The sequence below is a fragment of the Nerophis lumbriciformis genome, linkage group LG03 (genome assembly GCF_033978685.3).
Source record: "Nerophis lumbriciformis linkage group LG03, RoL_Nlum_v2.1, whole genome shotgun sequence".
Classification (NCBI taxonomy): domain Eukaryota; kingdom Metazoa; phylum Chordata; class Actinopteri; order Syngnathiformes; family Syngnathidae; genus Nerophis; species Nerophis lumbriciformis.
The window spans coordinates 9,288,252-9,312,019 of NC_084550.2; the positions used below are offsets into that span (position 1 = coordinate 9,288,252).

Below are 23,768 nucleotides of genomic sequence, written 5' to 3' on the forward strand. Positions count from 1 at the left end.
GCCAGCAGCTAAAAGCAACTGCGTTAGAATTCACAGACCTGTGGATGTGTTGAAGGTGTGCTGGAAAATGCTGAACGGAAATTACGGAGCAGCAGAAAAGTGGAATGTATTATTTAAATCGATGCGTTGGAAAACACGGACCGGAGTTTTTTTTTTAAACTGGATCTGGATCGGCATTTTCCCATGCCTTGCCGATACGCATTTTTTTTGCAAATATCGGCGGCCGATCCGATCCAAATATCGGATCGGGACATCCCTACAGTGGTCTGACTGTGTGTGTGTGTGTGTGTGTGTGTGTTTCCAACAGTCAGTCACCTGTACGGTTTCGGCTTGATGGACGCTGAGGCCATGGTGAAAGAAGCCGAGCGGTGGAAGCAAGTTCCTTCTCAGCACGTCTGCGTGGAGAGTGCTGACCGACAGATCAGGTACGAAGTCTATTGCAACTGTAGCACACGTACACACTCGGTGTATTGTGCTGCTTTTTTGTGTACTCAATGCTCCCTGTTCTCCCCTTATGCACCTCCATGTGTTTTAGAATGCGGTTGTGAAAGCTGTACCTTGATAGGGGCCAAGCATTAGTTCTGGCAGGTTGGTTCTCACATAAGACCCTTGCTAAACACACACACATGCGCACACACACACACACACACACACACACACACACACACACACACACACACACACACACACACACACACACACACACACACACACACACACACACACACACACACACACACAAAGTGCAAGCCAGAGCTTCAAAGCTTGTTATCCTTAAAGTAGCTGGAAGCCAGAGCAGTGTTCTGTGCGGGACTCAACTTGGGCCAGGCACTAGTTTTCCCTCAGTCCAGGACTCGGTGGTCAGGGTCTGCACCGCCATCATCATCATCATCATCATCATCATCGTCATTCTGTCTGGTCTGCTCTGGTGCACAAATCATATGTGGATTATGCAAAGCCTGGCGTGAAAGACATTTGTGTTTTGGCGCCTGGTGCCGCTGTGATTAGCTTCTGGCCCAGGGAGAGTTTGACATTATTGTCTAATGAAACAACGGAAGGCCATCTACAGCAAGTTAAACGCCCCCGATTATGCAAATTGTACTTTTTAATGAGGTACGAACAATAATGTGTAACCCTAATGCCTGTTTATGAGCCCCAAACGTGAAAATAGTCATATCCCTCACTTGTTTGCACCACATTTTGAGAGGAGAGGCGCCTAAAACGCTCACTTTTGGAAGTCGCTGCTTTTCATTACGTCATAAAGGAAAAACCTCCTTCCTGATCTCTTACGTATGCCCAGCACATTACAGAGGACAGCTTTGAGTAAAAAAATAAGCTTATCTACTAGGGGTGTAACGGTACATGTATTTCAATCAATCAATCAATGTTTATTCATATAGCCCTAAATCACAAGTGTCTCAAAGGGCTGCACAAGCCACAACGACATCCTCGGTACAAAGCCCACATAAGGGCAAGGAAAAACTCACCCCAGTGGGACGTCGATGTGAATGACTATGAGAAACCTTGGAGAGGACCGCATATGTGGGTAACCCCCCACCCTCTAGGGAGACCGAATGCAATGGATGTCGAGTGGGTCTGACATAATATTGTGAGAGTACAGTCCATAGTGGATCCAGCATAACAGTAAGAGTCCAGTCCACAGTGGGGTCAGCAGGACACCATCCCGAGCGTAGACGGGTCAGCAGCGCAGAGATGTTCCCAACCGATACACAGGCGAGCGGTCCACCCCGGGTCCCAACCCCGGACAGCCAGAACCCCATCCATGGCCACCGGACCTGTGTGTCTCCCCTTCCACAAGGGATAGGGGGGAACAGAGGAGAAAAGAAAAGAAACGGCAGATCAACTGGTCTAAAAAAAAGGGGGCTATTCAAAGGCTAGAGTATACAAATGAGTTTTGAGATGGGACTTAAATGCTTCTACTGAGGTAGCATCTCTAACTGTTACCGGGAGGGCATTCCATATTACTGGAGCCCCAATAGAAAACGCTCTATAGCCCGCAGACTTTTTTTGGGCTCTGGGAATCACTAATAAGCCGGAGTTCTTTGAACGCAGATTTCTTGCCGGGACATATGGTACAATACAATCGACAAGATAGGACGGAGCTAGACCGTGTAGTATTTTATACGTAAGTAGTAAAACCTTAAAGTCGCATCTTAAGTGCACAGGAAGCCAGTGCAGGTGAGCCAGTATAGGCGTAATATGATCAAACTTTCTTGTTCTTGTCAAAAGTCTAGCAGCCGCATTTTGTACCAACTGTAATCTTTTAATGCTAGACATAGGGAGACCCGAAAATAATACGTTACAGTAATCGAGACGAGACGTAACGAACGCATGAATAATGATCTCAGCGTCGCTAGTGGACAAAATGGAACGAATTTTAGCGATATTACAGAGATGAAAGAAGGCCGTTTTAGTAACACTCTTAATGTGTGACTCAAACGAGAGAGTTGGGTCGAAGATAATACCCAGATTCTTTGCCGAGTCGCTTTGTGTAATTGTTTGGTTGTCAAATGTTTGTATTGAACCGTTTCGGTACGGGGGTTCGGTTCGGAGGTGTACCGAACGAGTTTCCACACGGACATATTAAGTAGCGTCACGCACGTTGTGTAAACAATGCACACCGAGGCACAACACACGGCATTGTTTACTCAAAATGCCGGACATTTGAGGCATTTAAGAAGGACCGCTCCGCAAAAGAGGACATGTCGGGTGAAAAGAGGACGTATGGTCAGTCTATCGTAGCCCGTTAGCTGCTAGCATGCCGCTAACGGGCTACGATAGACTGACCATACGTCCTCTTTTCACCGGACATGTCCTCTTTTGCGGAGCTGTCAGGGCGGAGTTTCTTAAATGCCCCAAATGTCCGGCATTTTGAGTTAGGGTTGCGTGTATTTGCTCAAAACATAATATTGAATCAAAATCAATGTTAATATGAATTATTGACCTATCCAAGGTTCCCATTACTTCACATCAAGTATTCCACTAAGAAAAATATTTTTGGTGGAAGATTTTGCAAATTTGGTAAATAAATAACCCAAAAATTTATATTTTGTTGTTTTCTTACTGTACCGAAAATGAACCGAACCGTGACCTCTAAACCGAGGTACGTACCGAACCGAAATTTTTGTGTACCGTTTAGGGCTGCAACAACTAATCGATTAAAATCGATTATAAAAATAGTTGGCGATTAATTTAGTCATTGATTCGTTGGATCTATGCCATGCGCATGCGCAGAGGCAATTTTTTATTTTTTGTATTTTTTATAAACATTTATTTATAAACTGCAACATGTACAAACAGCTGAGAAACAATAATCAAAATAAGTGTGGTGCCAGTATGCTGTTTTTTTTCAATAAAATACTGGAAAGGATAGAAATGTAGCTTGTCTCTTTTATCCGATTATTAATCGATTAATCAAAGTAATAATCGACAGATTAATCGATTATCAAATTAATCGTTAGTTGCAGCCCTAGTACCGTTACACCCCTATTATCTACACATCTTTAAAAATGCAATTGCGAGAGCTGTAAGTTAGATCGTTTTGTTTGTCCTTCAGCAAACAGGCGAACCTATCCTGAAGCAGGGCTGCCAAGTTTCGGAAATAGACAAGAGTGAGACTTCAGGGTCATGAGGCCTTGGAAAAAAAAATTGGCCTCTTTAACATTGTTTTGGCCTGTTTCAACGTTGATTTTTACCTTATGACTTATGTCCTCACCTCCAGTGGCTCTCCCTGCACTGTGGCCACTGTTTATTGAACACTGTTTTATTGTGGTTCTCAAAGAGGATTCCAGGGACTCTGTGGGTTCCTTTTTGGGCGGTCTAATTTGACCCTTACACGGTCTGTAACTGAGACAGCGTTGGGTCCATTTGGTTCCATTTATACACTGTCAGAGTTAAGGATCTACCTTGACATTTAACGTTTTGAGAAACACTGCTTTAGGGGGTCTAAATATATTATTTACAAGTCTGTAACTGACACACACATTGAAACTAACAAGAGTCTCTCAAGTGTAAACTGGCCAAGAGAAGAGGCAAATAAATGTTACACAACTTTGCAACAAACACAGGACAGTAATAGACTTCTAACAGCCATAAAACGAGTAAACTCAAGGAGAAACCGTGAATCAAAACTGGGTGGTTACCTTATTTTAGCAAGCAGGAGAATGCTGAGTGGGCTTTAAATGTCTGCGCTGTTTTTGTGTGAAAGATAGTTTGAGACGCCAAGACCTGCCTTCTTCTTCTTTCTTTTAATGGCGGTTGGCCATTAAACTGTGTTGTTTCTGAAGCTATGTTCATCATTGTGATTAATGAACTGCTGCAGTCCGAGCACACAGCTTTACTTGCTTTATATTACTCTGTTCAATTAACTGCCCTGTCAATTGCTATTAATTCCCTTGTAAAAAATGACAACTTTTCACTAATTTTTTTGTTCAAAATTAGGTTTTCTTGTGGAATAACTGCTGAAGCTCCTACTTTATTGTTTCAAGTTTTTTCTATATATATTTTGACATATTCTGAATACTTTTCCTCAATACATTTTTCTATCTGACAATAATTTAAATGTATATTCTTTAATAATTGCATATCCACGTCTGGGATGTATACCATACTTGCCAACCTTGAGACCTCCAATTTCGGGAGGTGGGGGGTGGGTGCGGGGGGGCGTGGTTGGGGCGGTTGCGTGGTTGGGGGCGTGGTTAAGAGGGGAGGAGTATATTTACAGCTAGAATTCACCAAGTATTTCATATATATATATATATATATATATATATATATATATATATATATATATAAAAATAAATAAAAAATAATATATATATATATATATATATATATATATATATATATATATATATATATATATATATATATATAAGAAATAATTGACTTTCAGTGAATTCTAGCTATATATATATATATATATATATATATATATATATATATATATATATATATATAAGAAATAATTGACTTTCAGTGAATTCTAGCTATATATATATATATATATATATATATATATATATATATATATATATATATATATATATATATATATATATATATATATATATATATATATATATATATATGTATGTATGTATGTGTGGGAAAAAAATCACAAGACTATTTCATCTCTACAGGCCTGTTTCATGAGGGGGGGTACCCTCAATCGTCAGGAGATTTTAAAATAAAATCTCCTGACGATTGAGGGTACCCCCCCTCATGAAACAGGCCTGTAGAGATGAAATAGTCTTGTGATTTTTTTCCCACACATACATATATTGCGCTCTACTACGGTATCGAGCACTATTTTTTGGATAACCTTATTAAGACATATATATATATATATATATATATATATATATATATATATATATATATATATAAGAAATAATTGACTTTCAGTGAATTCTAGCTATATATATATATATAAAGGAAATACTTGAATTTCAGTGTTCATTTATTTACATAACAAACATAACACTCATCAATCTACTCATTGAGTTAAGGGTTGAATTGTCCATCCTTGTTGTATTCTCTGTCACTATCTTTCTAACCATGCTGAACACCCTCTCTGATGATGCATTGCTGTGTGGCACGCACAAAAGTGCTTTCATCAAATGCACTAGATGGCAGTATTGTCCTGTTTAAGAGTGTCACAACATTGCTGTTTACGGCAGACGGACTGCTTTACTGTAGACGTTCTTTATATTGTGGGAAAGCGGACTCAGGTCCGCATGGAGCTGGAGGGGGCGTGGCCTCCAGCTCCGCCTGAATTTCGGGAGATTTTCGGGAGAAAATGTGTCCCGGGAGGTTTTCGGGAGAGGCGCTGAATTTCGGGAGTCTCCCGGAAAATCCGGGAGGGTTGGCAAGTATGATGTATACATCCACTACGGCAGTGTTTTTCAACCTTTTTTGAGCCAAGGCACATTTTTCCCGTTGAAAAAATCCGGAGGCACACCACCAGCAGAAATCATTAAAAAAAACGAAACTCAGTTGACAGTATAAAGTTGTTGTCACAATTGTTGGATATGAATTTAAACCATAACCAACCATGCATCACTATAGCTCTTGTCTCATGACCTGTCACATCACACCGTGACTTATTTTGAGTTTTTTGGTGTTTTCTTGTGTGTAGTGTTTTAGTTCTTGTCTTGCGCTCCTATTTTGGTGGGTTTTTTCTCTTTTTTTGGTGTTTTCCTGTAGCAGTTTCATGTCTTCCTTTGAGTGATATTTCCCACATCTACTTTATTTTAGCAATCAAGAATATATCAGTTGTTTTTATCATTCTTTGTGGGGACATTGTTGATCGTCATGTCATGTTCGGGATGTACGTTGTGGACGCGGTCTTTGCTCCACAGTAAGTCTTTGCTGTCGTCCAGCATTCTGTTTTTGTTTACTTAGTAGCCAGTTCAGTTTTAGTTTCGTTCTGCATAGCCTTCCCTAAGCTTCAATGCCTTTTCTTAGGGGCACTCACTTTTTGTTTATTTTTGGTTTAAGCATTAGACACCTTTTTACCTGCACACTGCCTCCCGCTGTTTCCGACATCGACAAAGCAATTTGCTGCCTGCTGCCACCTATAGATATGAAAGAGTATGACATAGTTACTCTGCCGAGCTGTAGACAGCACCGACACTCAACAACAACACATCATTTGCAGACTATAATTACTGGTTTGCAAAAAATATTTTTAACCCAAATAGGTGAAATTAGATAATCTCCCACGGCACACCAGACTTTATCTCGCGGCACAGTGGTTGAAAAACACTGCACTACGGTATGGGGAATTGGTAAATGATCATCAATTTGATCTTTTTTTAACATATCTCCTATTATCCTTCCAAAACTCTTTTTTAACCTTGGCAATTTTGTAGTACTTCATATGTATGCCTTTCCATCTCGATTCAGTCACAAATCAGGTTATTTCTTACCGCCAAAAGATTCAAGTTGATACGCTCGTGGATCGTAGCAATGACACCGTCCTCTCTGCATTAACGAAGGGCGGGCCAAAACTTAGACAAGACCCACCTTACCGTGCTTCTGATTGGTTTATATTGCGTGGCGTCTTTCGTGGTTGGTTATATTCAGGCTCAAGGCACTGATGAGATCGGTTAGCTCAGTCAGTCACGGCAAGCCGCAAGGGCCAAAGTTTAGTATCACTAAAAAGATTATTATAGAGTAGTGAATGGGGAAAAATAAGAGTGATAAATGTTAAGGCTGGCGTGGGAAAGTGTTAAATTGCGTGATTGTTGTAGTCAAAGCGTGAAGCTTGGCAGCGCATGTTGCTGTTGAAATGTGAGTGTAATGTTAGCACTGTAGCTCACATAGCTACATACATACATAAAGTACATACATACCGGTACATACATACATATTACGTTGTTGTGTGTGATATATGGAATCTGTTACACTGCAAAAAGTCAGTGTTCAAAAACAAGAAGAAAAAAAAAATCAGGGGTATTTTATTTGAACTAAGCAAAATTATCTGCCAATAGAACAAGAAAGTTTGGCTTGTCAAAACTTTCCAAAACAAGTCAAATTAGCTAACCTCAATGAACCCAAAAATACCTTAAAATAAGTATATTCTCACTCATAACAAGTGCACTTTTCTTGGTAGAAAAAAAATGCTCGATATGTTGAAAAATATTATTAAATGAAGTAAATGGTAGTGCCATTATCTTGACATAATGATATTACATTTCTTGAAACCAGCAAACTTGTACTAAAAACTAATTTATTTTTCCTAATGGAAAGGCAACAAGGCAACCGCTTGTTACTCTCGGGGTCTCCTAGCCGCTCAGGCAAATCATATGGTCTAAAAATGCATTTTTCCATTGATAACATGACATCATCACGCCAAGTGCGTGCTCTTTCAGTCAATTAGTGCGCATATATACAGCCCGGCCCCCGGCCAACATTTTTTAAATTCTAATTTTGAGGAATTTATCTGAATGTGCATGAACTATTTCTGTTCAAAAATTGTTTGAAATGTCAAAAGTTTAAATATTAACTGTCAGTTTACTGTACTGTGCCAACTGTACACATTTTCTATTGTTTCAATGAAAATAAAACAACAAAGTCAATTTGGCTGTCATCTGTTTTAATTATGAGACACAATTGTGTCAAAATCATCTTTTTTTTTTTCATGCTTGAAATAAGAAATGATTACATTAAAAAAGTAGTTTTATGCTTGTGAGTGTTGATGACACAGCTTTGCAACAGTTGATATTCTAGTTTCAAGCATGTTTTACTCAATATAGGTCATCAAATCTCAGCAACAAGCTGTAATATCTTACTGAGATCATTTAGGACCAAAACCCTTAAAACAAGTAAAACACGAATCTGCTTAGTGAGAATAGCTATCTTATTAGACAGAAAATAAGCAAATATTACCCTTATTTGAGATATTTAATCTTACGTAGATTTCAGTTTTGCAGTGTACGTGTGGTGTTACAGTGTAGCACTTTGAGACACACTCTGTTTAACACAGACGTGGGCAGACACCCCTTATTACCATTAAAGTTACGGACACACAAAACTGCGTTGCATGTTCCCACTAAGGCTTACTAAAAGCATTTTTTTTTTGTCCTGTCCAGCTACTCCGGCAAATCATATTATTGATGTAGATGCTTTTATTTGTTTTACAGATTTACTTTACAAAAGAGAAGTGTGGGATACTTATTGGTTGCCTTATTTGTATTTGACTTTATTAAATCGATTTATATTAATGTTTGGCTTAGCCGGACTAGAGCTGAAGGGGATAGAAAGAGAAAAAGACAAGACAGAGGGGGAAATTGCGGGTACAGAAGGGGGATAAGACAGAGAGACAATGTCAGGTTCAAACACTGATGACATCTATTCAACAAGATAAGAAGCAAGGACTTAAACTGAGACAGAATTACATTTGGCTCAATTGAGGAGAGACGTCTGGACTGTCTTTGGACAGTCTCACCACGCTCTGACGAAAGATCGTACGTCTCCTCTTTTATTTGGACTTTCCCTGATTACATGGCAACAGCTGTTTGTAAGGGACGGGGGTCGTAAACAGCCATCGCCTTTGATTACAACAGTTCAAAGAAAAGGTCGCCTTGAGGGGAGTCAGGCCCTGCTTCCTCTCCGCTTTGTAGTTCTTGGGTCAAGACAAAATCTTTCTGTGGATTACAATAGAAGAAAGAAACAGAACACCTTCATGTTGCTTCCCATCCTACATAGAGGAGTTTTACAAGCCTTTTGATTGGTAAGATCAAAGACAGCTTTTGTCCTCTCGCCGGGAACTCATGGCAACACAAAGTTTTGTGATAACTTAGATACAATTATTCTGACAGACAACAACAACAATAACAACCACAACAACAGAACAGCATCAGCAAATGCGATATGTACAAATATGATAGTAAAAGTGATAGCAAAGAACATACTTGCCAACCCTCCCGGATTTTCCGGGAGACTCCCGAAATTCAGCGCCTCTCCCGAAAACCTCCCGGGACAAATTTTCTCCTGAAAATCTCCCGAAATTCAGGCGGACTCAGGTCCTCCACAATATAAAAAAGCGTACCTGCCCAATCACGTTATGACTATAGAATGATGGAGGGCGAGTTCTTGGTTTCTTATGTGGATTTATTGTTAGGCAGTTTCATTAACGTCCTCCCAGCGTGGCAACAACACACAACAACAACGTCACTTTTTTGTCTACCGTAAAGCAGTTCGTCTGCCGTAAACAGCAATGTTTTGACACTCTTAAACAGGACAATACTGCCATCTAGTGCATTTGATGAAAGCACTTTTGTGCGTGCCACACAGCAATGCATCATCAGAGAGTGTGTTCAGCATGGTTCGAAAAATAGTGACAGAGAATAGAACAAGGATGGACAATTCAACCCTTAACTCAACAATGAGTAGATGAGTGTTATGTGTGTGTATATGTGTAAATAAATGAACACTGAAATTCAAGTATTTATTTTATATATATATATATATAAAAAATAAAATGTATATATATAAAATAAAATAAATATATATATATCTCGCTAGAATTCACTGAACGTCAAGTATTTCTTATATATATATATGTGAAATACTTGACTTGGTGAATTCTAGCTGTAAATATACTCCTCCTCTTTTAGCCACGCCCCCGTCCCACTCCGACCACGCCCACCCCCACCCCCCACCTCCCGAAATCGGAGGTCTCAAGGTTGGCAAGTATGGCAAAGAAGCAGTTAGTGAACTAAAAAACACAGAAATGACAATGAACATTGTTGCACTACAAATGGAGCAATAAAATACCAATAGAAATAGCACTATTGATAATGAATAATAACAATAATTTACCTCTATTATCAACAATACAATTGTTTCAAATGCAACAGTACATATATGTAATGATAACTTGAATTACAAAATAAAGCAGATAAATGGAGGGGAAGAAAGAGAAGCAAACTGTATTAACCTTGTAGATTGTTATAGTAACATTACGTTAAGCTTTGTCAGTGTGCCGTGTTTTACACAGTTTCCTAAAAGCACTTTTTAAACTGTCTTATTCCAGCTTCAAGTCTAGATTTGAGTTAAAACACTTACAATGCATTATTTTGAGACCTCACTGCAAAAAGTCAGTGTTCAAAAACAAGAAAGAAAAAAAAATTAGAGGTATTTTATTTGAACTAAGCAAAATTATCTGCCAATAGAACAAGAAAATTCAGCTTGTCAAGACTTTTCAAAACAAGTCAAATTAGCTAACGTCAATGAACCCAAAAATACCTTTTAAAATAAGTATTTTCTCACTAATAACAAGTGCACTTTTCTTGGTAGAAAAAAAAAGAGACCTTTTTGCTCAATATGTTGAAAAATATTCTTAAATGAAGTAAATGCTAGTGCCATTATCTTGACATAATGATATGCGCTCGGCATCATGATTTTTTTTTCATGCTTGAAGGAAGAAATGATTACTTTAAAAAAGTAGTTTTATACTTGTGAGTGTTGATGACACAGCTTTGCAACAGTTGATATTCTAGTTTCAAGCATGTTTTACTCAATATAGGACATCAAATCTCAGCAAGAAGCTGTAATATCTTATTGAGATCATTTAGGACCAAAACACTTAAAACAAGTAAAACACTCTAACATAAAATCTGCTTAGTGAGAAGAATTATCTTATCAGACAGAAAATAAGCAAATATCTCCCTTATTTGAGATATTTAATCTTTTTTCAGTGTTTGCAGTGCTCCTGGCCACTTATGACAGTTTTTGATCAATAATATGAACATTAGCCTCGACTATAGTGTAAAAAAAAATGCCCAAGTTCAAATAGACATATAATTTTTTTCTCAGTAAACCTCCACAAGTGATTCCAATAGAGGGCTGTAATTACCTTTTAGTATAACATCGGTAGCACACACACTGTGACGCGGTACAAGTCAACACCACAATACAGACTAGCCCCACGGCCGCATGGCATCTGTAAAGCTGGAATTAAACGCTACTGTATGAAACGTAGAGGATTCCGGAGCAAAAGCTGCTGAATAGTTAAATATTGGTCTCTACCTTAATAAATGCTGTACCCTTAAAAGACCTTGGCCTCTCTGCAGTAAAGTGAAAAAACACCACGGTTTACTAGATGAATAAATACGGTATACTGTCTAATCATCTTTACACGTGATTGCTTTGTGTGTGCATGTGTTTTTTTGAGTTACCTTGTACATGAGTGTTGTCAGCACAGTGTTCCCACACACCCTTTGGCTGGCCTCTGGGACTGCATTTGCTAACGTCTGTCTGCAATCGCTACCTCACTCCACTTTCAGCGTGCACCAGGATAACAGACCTGTGTGTGTGTGTGCGTGCGTGTGTTTGTGTGTGTGTGTCTGGTGTGTGTGTCCAGTAGGGCTGCCGGTAATCAGCTGTGCGTCCGCCGGGGTTGTCTGTGTTGTGTCATGGCAAAGCCAGAGTTATGATATCAGCGCGAGACTCCCCAGCCGACGGTGCTTTCCAAACACTTGTCGACTACTTACGCAACCTGCACTTTTGTTTTTTCTTTGTCGTTCACCTTTGTAAACACTTTGTAAACACTTTGTAAACACTTGTCGACTACTTACGCAACCTTCACTTTTGTTTTTTCTTTGTCGCTCACCTTTGTAAACACTTTAAAAAATATATTGACTACTATTAGTGTGTTAACTAGGGTTGTCAAAGTTAAAGCGATAATAACGCGTTAACTATACATTTCAATAACGGCACACATTTTTTTAAGGGGCGATTAACGATATCACATTTTAAAGCATTTATCGGCCGATAATATCGGCAGTCCGACATTATCGGACATCTCTAGTTGATAACAATGATTTTCTGTGACACAGCAGTTAATTGTATCCATCCATCCATCCATCTTCTTCCGCTTATCCGAGGTCGGGTCTAAGCAGGGAAGCCGAGACTTCCCTCTCCCCAGCCACTTCGTCCAGCTCTTCCCGGGGGATCCCGAGGCGTTCCCAGGCCAGCCGGGAGACATAGTCTTCCCAACGTGTCCTGGGTCTTCCCCGTGGCCTCCTACCGGTCGGACGTGTCCTAAACACCTCCCTAGGGAGGCGTTCGGGTGGAATCCTGACCAGATGCCCGAACCACCTCATCTGGCTCCTCTCGATGTGGAGGAGCAGCGGCTTTACTTTGAGCTCCTCCCGGATGGCAGAGCTTCTCACCCTATCTCTAAGGGAGAGCCCCGCCACCTGGCGGAGGAAACTCATTTCGGCCGCTTGTACCCGTGATCTTGTCCTTTCGGTCATAACCCAAAGCTCATGACCATAGGTGAGGATGGGAACGTAGATCGACCGGTAAATTGAGAGCTTTGCCTTCCGGCTTCACCACAACGGATCGATACAGTGTCCGCATTACTGAAGACGCCGCACCGATCCGCCTGTCGATCTCACGATCCACTCTTCCATCACTCGTGAACAAGACTCCTAGGTACTTGAACTCCTCCACTTGGGGCAGGGTCTCCTCCGCAACCCGGAGATGGCACTCCACCCTTTCCCGGGCGAGAACCGTGGACTCGGACTTGGAAGTGCTGATTCTCATCCCAGTCGCTTCACACTCGGCTGCGAACCGATCCAGTGAGAGCTAAAGATCCTGGCCAGATGAAGCCATCAGGACCACATCATCTGCAAAAAGCAGAGACCTAATCCTGCAGCCACCAAACCAGATCCCCTCAACGCCTTGACTGCACCTAGAAATTCTGTCCATAAAAGTTATGAACAGAATCGGTGACAAAGGGCAGCCTTGGCGGAGTCCAACCCTCACTGGAAACGTGTCCGACTTACTGCCGGCAATGCGGACCAAGCTCTGACACTGATCATACAGGGAGCGGACCGCCACAATCAGACAGTCCGAAACCCCATACTCTCTGAGCACTCCCCACAGGACTTCCCGAAGGACACGGTCGAATACCTTCTCCAAGTCCACAAAGCACATGTAGACTGGTTGGGCAAACTCCCATGCACCCTCAAGGACTCTGCCGAGAGTATAGAGCTGGTCCACAGTTCCACGACCAGGACGAAAACCACACTGTTCCTCCTGAATCCGAGGTTCGACTATCCGGCGTAGCCTCCTCTCCAGTACACCTGAATAGACCTTACCGGGAAGGCTGAGGAGTGTGATCCCACGATAGTTGGAACACAACCTCCAGTTAATTGTATAGAGGTGTTAATTGCTGGACTCTTCTTTTCCTTGTATTGGAGTTACAGAAAAGCTCAAGTAAAAGCAAATCTCGACTACAATTTTTGCTTATCTGATGTCTTTCAAGATTTGCCGAGGTTTTTCTGCCAAGTCATGCCTGACAGCCGTTCCAAATCCAAGGCTTTGTGCGGCCTTAGAGACATCATTTTCCTGGTTGAATTCAGGATTGCCATCTTTCCATTCCAAGGACTTTGGCTCCATAAATGCGTCCGGGAAGACTTGACAACAGCTCGAAAGAAAATCGGAAATAATGTTGGAAAGCGTAGTATTCCGGGCAGACAAATCCTGAGAGGGCTCCTGGAACACGTGTTGAAGCCATTATGTGCAACCTTTTGTTTTAGATGAACATCTGCTATTGTAACATGATATGTATGTGACAAGCAACAGGTTCCTTTTTCAGTAAAGCGAGTAGACGTTTTGATGCAAGAAACGCTTAATTTTTCCACTAAATACGGTCGAAGCCAGTGTTTTTCAACCTTTTCTGAGCCAAGTCACATTATTTTCATTAAAAAAATCTTGAGGCACACCACCAGCAGAAAACATTAAAAAATGAAACTCGGCAGCCGATATTGACAATAAAAAGTTGTTCTCGCAATTGTTGGATATGAATTAAAACCATAACAACCATGCATCAATATAGCTCTTGTCTCAAAGCAGGTGTACTGTCACGACCTGTCACATCACGTCGTGAGTTTTTTGGTGTTTTCCTGTGTGGAGTGTTTTAGTTCTTGTCTTGCGCTCCTATTTTGTTGTTGATTGACACGTCATGTACGGATGTACTTTGTGGACGCCGTCTGCCGCTCCACACGCTGTAAGTCTTTGCCGTCGTCCAGCATTCTGTTTTTGTTTACTTTGCAGCCAGTTCAGTTTTAGCTTCGTTTTGCATAGCCATCCCTAAGCTTCAATGCCTTTTCTTAGCGGCACTTGCCTTTTGTTTATTTTTGTAAACGTCTGCATATTTTGATCACGACAAACCATGTAACCGACATCTACCTGCTGCCACCTACTGATATGGAAGAGTATTACACAGTTACTCTGATGATCCCTAGACAGCACACACACTCAACAACGGCAAATTTGCGGATTATAATTACTGGTTTGCAAAAAATATTTTTAACCCAATTGGGTGAAATGACATATTGTTACAATTACGGCACACCAGACAATATTCTCACGGTACACTAGTGTGCCGCGGCACAGTGGTTGAAAAACACTGGTCTAAGCAGCTTGGAATGGCCTGCATCAGTTTTTCTCTAAATGCTAAACATCTGTGTTGGCTTAAAGGGGAACATTATCACCATTTCAGAATGGTTAAAACCATTAAAAATCAGTTCCCAGTGGCTTATTTTATTTTTCGAAGTTTTTTTCAAAATTTTACCCATCACGCAATATCCCTAAAAAAAGCTTCAAAGTGCCTGATTTTAACCATCGTTATATACACCTGTCCATTTTCCTGTGACGTCACATAGTGATGCCAACTCAAACAAACATGGCGCATAGAACAGCAAGCTATAGCGACATTAGCTCGGATTCAGACTCGGATTTCAGCGGCTTAAGCGATTCAACAGATTACGCATGTATTGAAACGGATGGTTGTAGTGTGGAGGCAGGTAGCGAAAACGAAATTGCAGAAGAAACTGAAGCTATTGAGCCATATCGGTTTGAACCGTATGCAAGCGAAACCGACGAAAACGACACGACAGCCAGCGACACGGGAGAAAGCGAGGACGAATTCGGCGATCGCCTTCTAACCAACGATTGGTATGTGTTTGTTTGGCATTAAAGGAAACTAACAACTATGAACTAGGTTTACAGCATATGAAATACATTTGGCAACAACATGCACTTTGAGAGTGCAGACAGCCCAATTTTCATCAATTAATATATTCTGTAGACATACCCTCATCCGCTCTCTTTTCTTGAAAGCTGATCTGTCCAGTTTTGGAGTTGATGTCAGCAGGCCAGAGAAGCTAGGGTCGATATTCTTCTCTTGATCATCTTCGGTGGCATAAGGGACGGTGTGAGCCAAGACATCCAGGGGGTTTAGCTCGCTCGTCTGCGGGAACAAACTGCCACCATTGCTTGCCGTGCTAGCGAGGTCCTTTGTCCCTGAATTGCTCACACACTCCGGCAGATTCAATGGGGGTCTGGCGGCAGATTTCTTTGACTTTATCGTTGGAAATGCATCTGCTTTGAGTGTCGCAGGATATCCACACATTCTTGCCATCTCTGTCGTAGCATAGCTTTCGTCGGTAAAGTGTGCGGAACAAACGTCCAATTTCTTGCCACTTTCGCATCTTTGGGCCACTGGTGCAACTTGAATCCGTCCCTGTTCGTGTTGTTACACCCTCCGACAACACACCGACGAGGCATGATGTCTCCAAGGTACGGGAAACAGTCGAAAAAACGGAAAATAACAGAGCTGATTTGACTCGGTGTTTGAGAAAATGGCGGATTGCTTCCCGATGTGACGCCACGTTGTGACGTCATCGCTCCGAGAGTGAATATTAGAAAGGCGTTTAATTCGCCAAAATTCACCCATTTAGAGTTCGGAAATCGGTTAAAAAAATATATGGTCTTTTTTCTGCAACATCAAGGTATATATTGACGCTTACATAGGCCTGGTGATAATGTTCCCCTTTAACTCCAAAAATATATATATATATATATATATATATATATATATATATATATATATATATATATATATATATTTAAAAGAGGAAAAAAGTTGCTTTTGCAGTAAAGCATATCAAAGCATAATTTACCCTTTTTCCAGCCATTCTGACACTTAAAAAAGTGTAACTCACCAGCTCTGTGAAGCTATGTTAAGTTGCCTCAGCTGTTGCTGCACTGACTTATAATAACTCTTCTCCCAGACAAGATGGTCTTCATTATCAGAGCTTTTCCATAAGCGCGTGGACGCCTGCCAAACAGACGGCCTCTCTCTGCCGCTTCGGCGGGCTGCTTTTTTTTTCTTTTTTTTTTTGTGGGCTCTGTTTCTGATTTCTGATGCATCTGTTGCGTGTGCAAGGATGCTGATGGATGCCCGCACCTGGTGTGCGTAGATTGGCATTATGATTGATGAAACAATTACTTTGAGCCGCACCTCCTCCGAGATCTACTGCGAGCACGCACCGCAGACTCTTGAGGTGTCACATGACGTGACATTTCCTACTAATACAACAACTGAACGAATCCAATTTTCACCGTACAACAAAAAGCAACATTAAATCTGACAAGTAATCAATTATTCATTTCAACAGGAGAATATGTAGGTGTGAAAAATATAAAGCACTGTTTTATTCATTTATCATTATTTTATAGGTTATTTATATGCTGCCTTTACAGTACTTGCACATTATACTATCGTAATGTCAGTTTTATTTACCCTATCATTATTTATTTTGATACCGTATTTTTCGGACTATAAGTCGGTTTTTTTCATAGTTTGGCCGGGGGTGCGACTTATACTCAGGAGCGACTTATGTGTGAAATTATTAACACATTACCGTAAAATATCAAATAATATTATTTAGCTCATTCACGTAAGAGACTAGACCAGGGGTCGGCAACCCGCGGCTTCCAACTTTTATCATAATATTGCCAATTATTTTGTTATTGTTGTAAAAGAGTGACATTTTTTGAGTAAAATTATGACTTTTGTCATAAAATTGCCAAAATGTTAAGCTTTTCTTGTAAAATTGCGACTGTTATTGAGTAAAATTCCAACTTTTATCATAATATTGCACAAACGTTCAGTTTTTCTTGTAAAATTTTGACTTGCGTCGAGTAAAATGAGGACATTTATTATAATCTTTGATCACTCTGATGCGGCTCAGCTGCATACTTGCCGACCTTCCCTGATTTCCCCGGTAGAATTCCGGATTTCAGTGCCTCTCGCAGAAACCTCCCGGGATTGATATTCTCCGATTTTCACCCTTACAATAAAAATAAGGGCGTGCCATGGTGGTACAGCATTTAGCGCCCTCTATAATCTTTATAAACAGCGTGACAGCCCAGCCTCTTGTTATATGCATTTTCTGCTTGCACACGTAAGTGACAGCAAGGCATACTTGGTCAACAGCCACACAGGTTACACTGACGGTGGCCATATAAAACAACTTTAACACTCTTACTAATAATGCGCCACACTTTGAACCAAAACCAAACAAGAATGACAAACACATTTCGGGAGAACATCTGCACCTTAACACAACATAAACACAACAGGACAAATACCCAGAATCCCATGCAGCCCTGACTCTTCCGGGCTACATTATACACCCCTGCTACCACCAAACCCCGCCCCCACCCCAACCCTGCTCCCTCACACATCAATGGCTCTTTGACTGGTAAAGGTTGCCGACCCCTGGACTAGACGTATAAGATTTCATGGGATTTAGCGATTACACTGCAAAAACTGAAAACTAAGTAAGATTAAATATCTCAAATAAGGGTGATATTTGCTTATTTTCTGTCTGATAAGATAATTCTTCTCACTAAGCAGATTTTATGTTGGAGTGTTTTACTTGTTTTAAGGGTTTTGGTACTAAATGATGTCAGTAAGATATTACAGCTTGTTGCTGAGATTTGATGACCTATATTGAGTAAAACATGCTTGAAACTAGAATATCAAGTGTTGCAAAGCTGTGTCATCAACACTCACAAGTATAAAACTATTTTTTTAAAGTAATAATTTCTTATTTCAAGCATGAAAAAAAAAATCATGATTTTGACACAATTGTCTCATAATTAAAACAGATGACAGCCAAATGGACTTTGCTGTTTTATTTTCAATGAAACAATAGAAAACACGTACTCATATAGTAGTACAGTTGGCACAGTACAGTAAACTAATATTTAAACATTTATCATGTGACATTTCAAACAATTTTAAACAGAAATAGTTAATGCACATTTAAATAAATTCCTCAAAATTACAATTAAAAATGTTTTCGCCGGGAGCCGGGCTGTATATATGCTATGGCGTCACATTAGTGCCAAAAATCCGAGCGCATAAAAACTGTTATCGCGCGCTGATTCTCCACTTCGTGCGCACGCGCGCGACACCCTTTCTGCGCGCGCGCGGTGCCTTTCTGCACGCGCGCCGTCTCGGTCTGTGTACTCCTGGCATCTCTCCTCGCGCTGTCATGTTTCTTTTTGGCACTTTGGGGGCGGGTATGCTTGGACGGCCCCTCCTTTCTGATTGGCTGTGAGCATTTTTCAAATGACCAATGATTCTCCAGCGTAGCAACGTTGTAGCCATCTTACCTCGGACATCTAGCCTCAATCATTACATTGATGTCAATGGTACATGTACTAATTAAATTACCATAACTTGCTCAATTTTCGACCAATTTACAAACGGTTTGCCTTGTTACAAATCTTATTACATGTAGATATGACATAGGATGCTGTACCTGTTGAAATTACCTCTTTCGCTTTAAAAAAAAAGACTTAATTGTGCAACATAGTTGTGTAGGGTCAGTGTTAGTCAGTTCTCTGATTATTTTAAACTGTTTCAGAATACATTATTAAAAGCTATTTCTAACATTTTAAAAACAAAATTCAAAGATTATTTCATTAATTTTATGGCTGAATCAAAATAAATTCCATAAATTAGAAAACAAATGTTCAAGAAGAAGTGAAAATATAAAATAATGTTATGGTTGGATGTTTTTGCTGGTGGACCAGTTCTGGCTGAAAGATGTGATCAAGGTGTTTGTTGTCTTATTATTTATTTGGGTCACATTTTGTATTACCCTGTATTGTGTTTATGTGGTATGAAATAGCCTTAATCAGCGCACGACATTTTTTTATCCACTTCTTCCTCCGTAAATCTTGATACATATTGACGATGACCCGCCCTGCTATACTTCTGATTGGCTCTGAGCATTTTTCGCCATTTTTCGCATGACCAATCAGAAAGAAGGGGCCGTCTAAGCATACCCACCCCCAAAGTGCCAAAAGGAAACATGACAGCGCACAGACCGAGACGGCGCGCGCGCAGAAAGGCACCGCGCGCGTGCAGAAAGTGTGTCGCGCGCGCACGAAATGGAGAATCAGCGCGCGATAACAGTTTTTATGTGCTCGGATTTTTGGCACTAATGTGACGCCATAATATGCGCACTAATTGACTGAAAGAGCACGCACTTGGCACGATGATGTCATGTTATCCATGGAAAAATGCATTTTTAAACAATATGATTTGCCTGAGACCCCGAGAGTAACAAGATGATGCCTTGTTGCCTTTCCATTAAGAACAATAAATTAGTTTTTAGTATAAGTTTGCTGGATTCAAGAAATGTAATGCCGAGCGCATATCATTATGTCAAGATAATGGCACTAGCATTTACTTCATTTAAGAATATTTTTCAACATATTGAGCAAAAATGTCTTTATTTTTTTCTACCAAGAAAAGTGCACTTGTTATTAGTGAGAATATACTTATTTTAAGGTATTTTTGGGTTCATTGAGGTTAGCTAATTTTACTTGTTTTGGAAAGTCTTGACAAGCCAAATTTTCTTGTTCAGATAATTTGCTAAGTTCAAATAAAATACCCCTAATTTTTGTATAATTTTTTCTTGTTTTTGAACACTGACTTTTTGCAGTGTAGGAGTGACAGATTGTTTGGTAAACGTATAGCATGTTCTATATGTTATAGTTATTTGAATGACTCTTACCATAATATGTTACGTTAACATACCAGTTGGTTATTTATGCCTCATATAACGTACACTTATTCAGCCTGTTGTTCGCTATTCTTTATTTATTTGAAATTGCCTTTCAAATGTCTATTCTTGCTGTTGGCTTTTATCAAATAAATTTCCCCAAAAAATACGACTTATACTCCAGTGCGACTTATGTTTTTTTCCTTCTTTATTATGCGTTTTCGGCCGGTGCGACTTATACTCCGAAAAATACGGAAATTGTATTTTCTGTGTACTATTTAATCATTCACTTAATATTCAACATATTTGTTTTGGAACCCTTTTCCCTACATATGTTATACATAATCTATTATTTTTCTCCCTGTTAGAAAATGGTCACTTTTTAACACAGGAAGTGATCAAACTATGGACAAAAACATGGAAAAGTGTTAGAATCTAGCTCGGTTTCTTCCTATTCCTTGTCAGACATGCCGAATTGTGCAAGTGTAATCAAGTGATGTTCTGTACCGTAATGTTCAGCATGTTTGGAGCAAATAAAATCATAATTTCCTGTTGTTTCCCCTTTTTTGCATCTTTTAGAACTATTCGTCCGGAGCACATGGTGCGTTCTGTGTACAAGGCCACAGGCTGTACCGACAACCCCAACCACCATGTTATCTACCTGGAGCATGTGGTGGTACGCATCACCATCACGCACCCGCGGCGTGGAGACCTGTCAATCAACCTGACCTCGCCTTCGGGGACCAAGTCACAGCTGCTCGCCAAAAGGTAGAAAACGTCTCTTTGTAGTGTTATATTAATTCAACTAAACTACACTTACTAACAACAATGGGTGTATTCTAAATCACACCAAAGTTTACATTGTCTTCTTTTTGTTCATTGTTTTGTTTACTTCTGATCTCATGTTGAAAGGATAAATATCACACCTCAAAGCTATGTCAATGAATTATTTGTGTAAAAATATTTATCAACAGAAAATAAATTGTAAGAATATTACTGCCCACACAAGGCAAAAGGGCAAAACATGTATGGCTGTGAAGTGATGGTACAGTGTGTACACTGCAAAAAGTCAGAGTTCAAAAACAAAAAATACAAAAATGAGGGGTATTTTATTTGAACTAAGCAAAATTATCTGCCAATAGAACAAGAAAATGTGGCTTGTCAAGACTTTCCAAAACAAGTCAAATTAGCTAACCTCAATTAACCCAAAAATATCTTATAATAAGTATATTCTCACTAATAACAAGTGGTAGAAAGAAAAAAAAAAGACACCTTTTTGCTCGATATGTTGAAAAATATTATTAAATTAAGTACCGTATTTTTCGGACTATAAGTCGCAGTTTTTTTCATAGTTTTGCCGGGGGTGCGACTTATACTCAGGAGCCACTTATGTGTGAAATTATTAACACATTAGCGTAAAATATCAAATAATATTATTTATCTCATTCACGTAAGAGACTCCGATTCAGGAGGAACAGTGTGGTTTTCGTCCTGGTCGTGGAACTGTGGACCAGCTCTATACTCTCGGCAGGGTCCTTGAGGGTGCATGGGAGTTTGCCCAACCAGTCTACATGTGCTTTGTGGACTTGGAGAAGGCATTCGACCGTGTCCCTTGGGAAGTCCTGTGGGGAGTGCTTAGAGAGTATGGGGTATCGGACTGTCTGATTGTGGCAGTCCGCTCCCTGTACGATCAGTGTCAGAGCTTGGTCCGCATTGCCGGTAGTAAGTCGGACACGTTTCCGGTGAGGGTTGGACTCCGCCAAGGCTGCCCTTTGTCACCCATTCTGTTCATAACTTTTATGGACAGAATTTCTAGGCGCAGTCAAGGCGTTGAGGGGATCCGGTTTGGTGGCTGCAGGATTAGGTCTCTGCTTTTTGCAGATGATGTGGTCCTTATGGCTTCATCTGGCCAGGATCTTCAGCTCTCACTGGATCGGTTCGCAGCCGAGTGTGAAGCGACTGGGATGAGAATCAGCACCTCCAAGTCCAAGTCCATGGTTCTTGCCCGGAAAAGGGTGGAGTGCCATCTCCGGGTTGGGGAGGAGACCCTGCCCCAAGTAGAGGAGTTCAATTACCTCGGAGTCTTGTTCACGAGTGAGGGAAGAGTGGATCGTGAGATCGACAGGCGGATCGGTGCGGCATCTTCAGTAATGCGGACGCTGTTGAAGAAGGAGCTGAGCCGGAAGGCAAAGCTCTCAATTTACCGGTCGATCTACGTTCCCATCCTCACCTATGGTCATGAGCTTTGGGTTATGACCGAAAGGACAAGATCACGGGTACAAGCGGCCGAAATGAGTTTCCTCCGCCGGGTGGCGGGGCTCTCCTTTAGAGATAGGGTGAGAAGCTCTGTCATCCGGGGGGAGCTCAAAGTAAATCCGCTGCTCCTCCACATCGAGAGGAGCCAGATGAGGTGGTTCGGGCATCTGGTCAGGATGCCACCCGAACGCCTCCCTAGGGAGGTGTTTAGGGCACGTCCGAACGGTAGGCGGCCACGGGGAAGACCCAGGACACGTTGGGAAGACTATGTCTCCCGGCTGGCCTGGGAACGCCTCTGGATCCCCCGGGAGGAGCTGGACGAAGTGGCTGGGGAGAGGGAAGTCTGGGCTTCCTTGCTTAGGCTGCTGCCCCCGCGACCCGACCTCGGATAAGCGGAAGAAGATGGATGGATGGATGGACGTAAGAGACTAGACGTATAAGATTTCATGGGATTTAGCGATTAGGAATGACAGATTGTTTGGTAAACGTATAGCATGTTCTATATGTTATAGTTATTTGAATGACTCTTACCATAATATGTTACGTTAACATACCAGTTGGTTATTTATGCCTCATATAACGTACACTTATTCAGCCTGTTGTTCACTATTCTTTATTTATTTTAATTTGCCTTTCAAATGTCTATTCTTGGTGTTGGCTTTTATCAAATACATTTCCCCAAAAAATGCGACTTATACTCCAGTGTGACTTATATATGTTTTTTTCCTTCTTTATTATGCATTTTCGGCCGGTGCGACTTAGATCGTTGTTAGATCGGAAGTTTAACATGGTTTCATATTGCTTCCTCTGACGATCTCGGTCTTTCTCAAGTAAACTGGTGCTGTTCAGTCCAGTTTTAAAAGTTATTCGTTACTACTGAAGTATTTTGTTGCTTGTGTCACTTCGTGTCCTGGTACCCCAGCACCTCCAAAACCCTCAAATCTAGACTCCAAACATCCCAGAACAAGCTAGTCAGATTACTTTTAGACCTCCACCCCAGATCACACCTCACTCCTACCCACTTCTCCAAAGTGGGCTGGCTCAGGGTGGAGGACAGAGTAATACCGGTATATACATTTCCCCAAAAAATGCAACTTGTAC

General features: G+C 40.7%; 1 protein-coding gene across 4 annotated transcripts in view; it reads left to right on the forward strand.

Annotated features, from left to right (window-relative positions):
• Positions 1 to 23,768, forward strand: part of pcsk5b (proprotein convertase subtilisin/kexin type 5b) — a 353,408-nt gene that overhangs the window by 174,617 nt on the left and 155,023 nt on the right. For all 4 annotated transcript variants that reach the window (XM_061933203.1, XM_061933210.1, XM_061933218.1 and 1 more), the window contains exons 11-12: positions 308 to 425; positions 20,991 to 21,179. In XM_061933203.1, the coding sequence (XP_061789187.1) occupies positions 308 to 425; positions 20,991 to 21,179 (307 nt within the window). The remainder of the gene's footprint in view (positions 1 to 307; positions 426 to 20,990; positions 21,180 to 23,768) is intronic.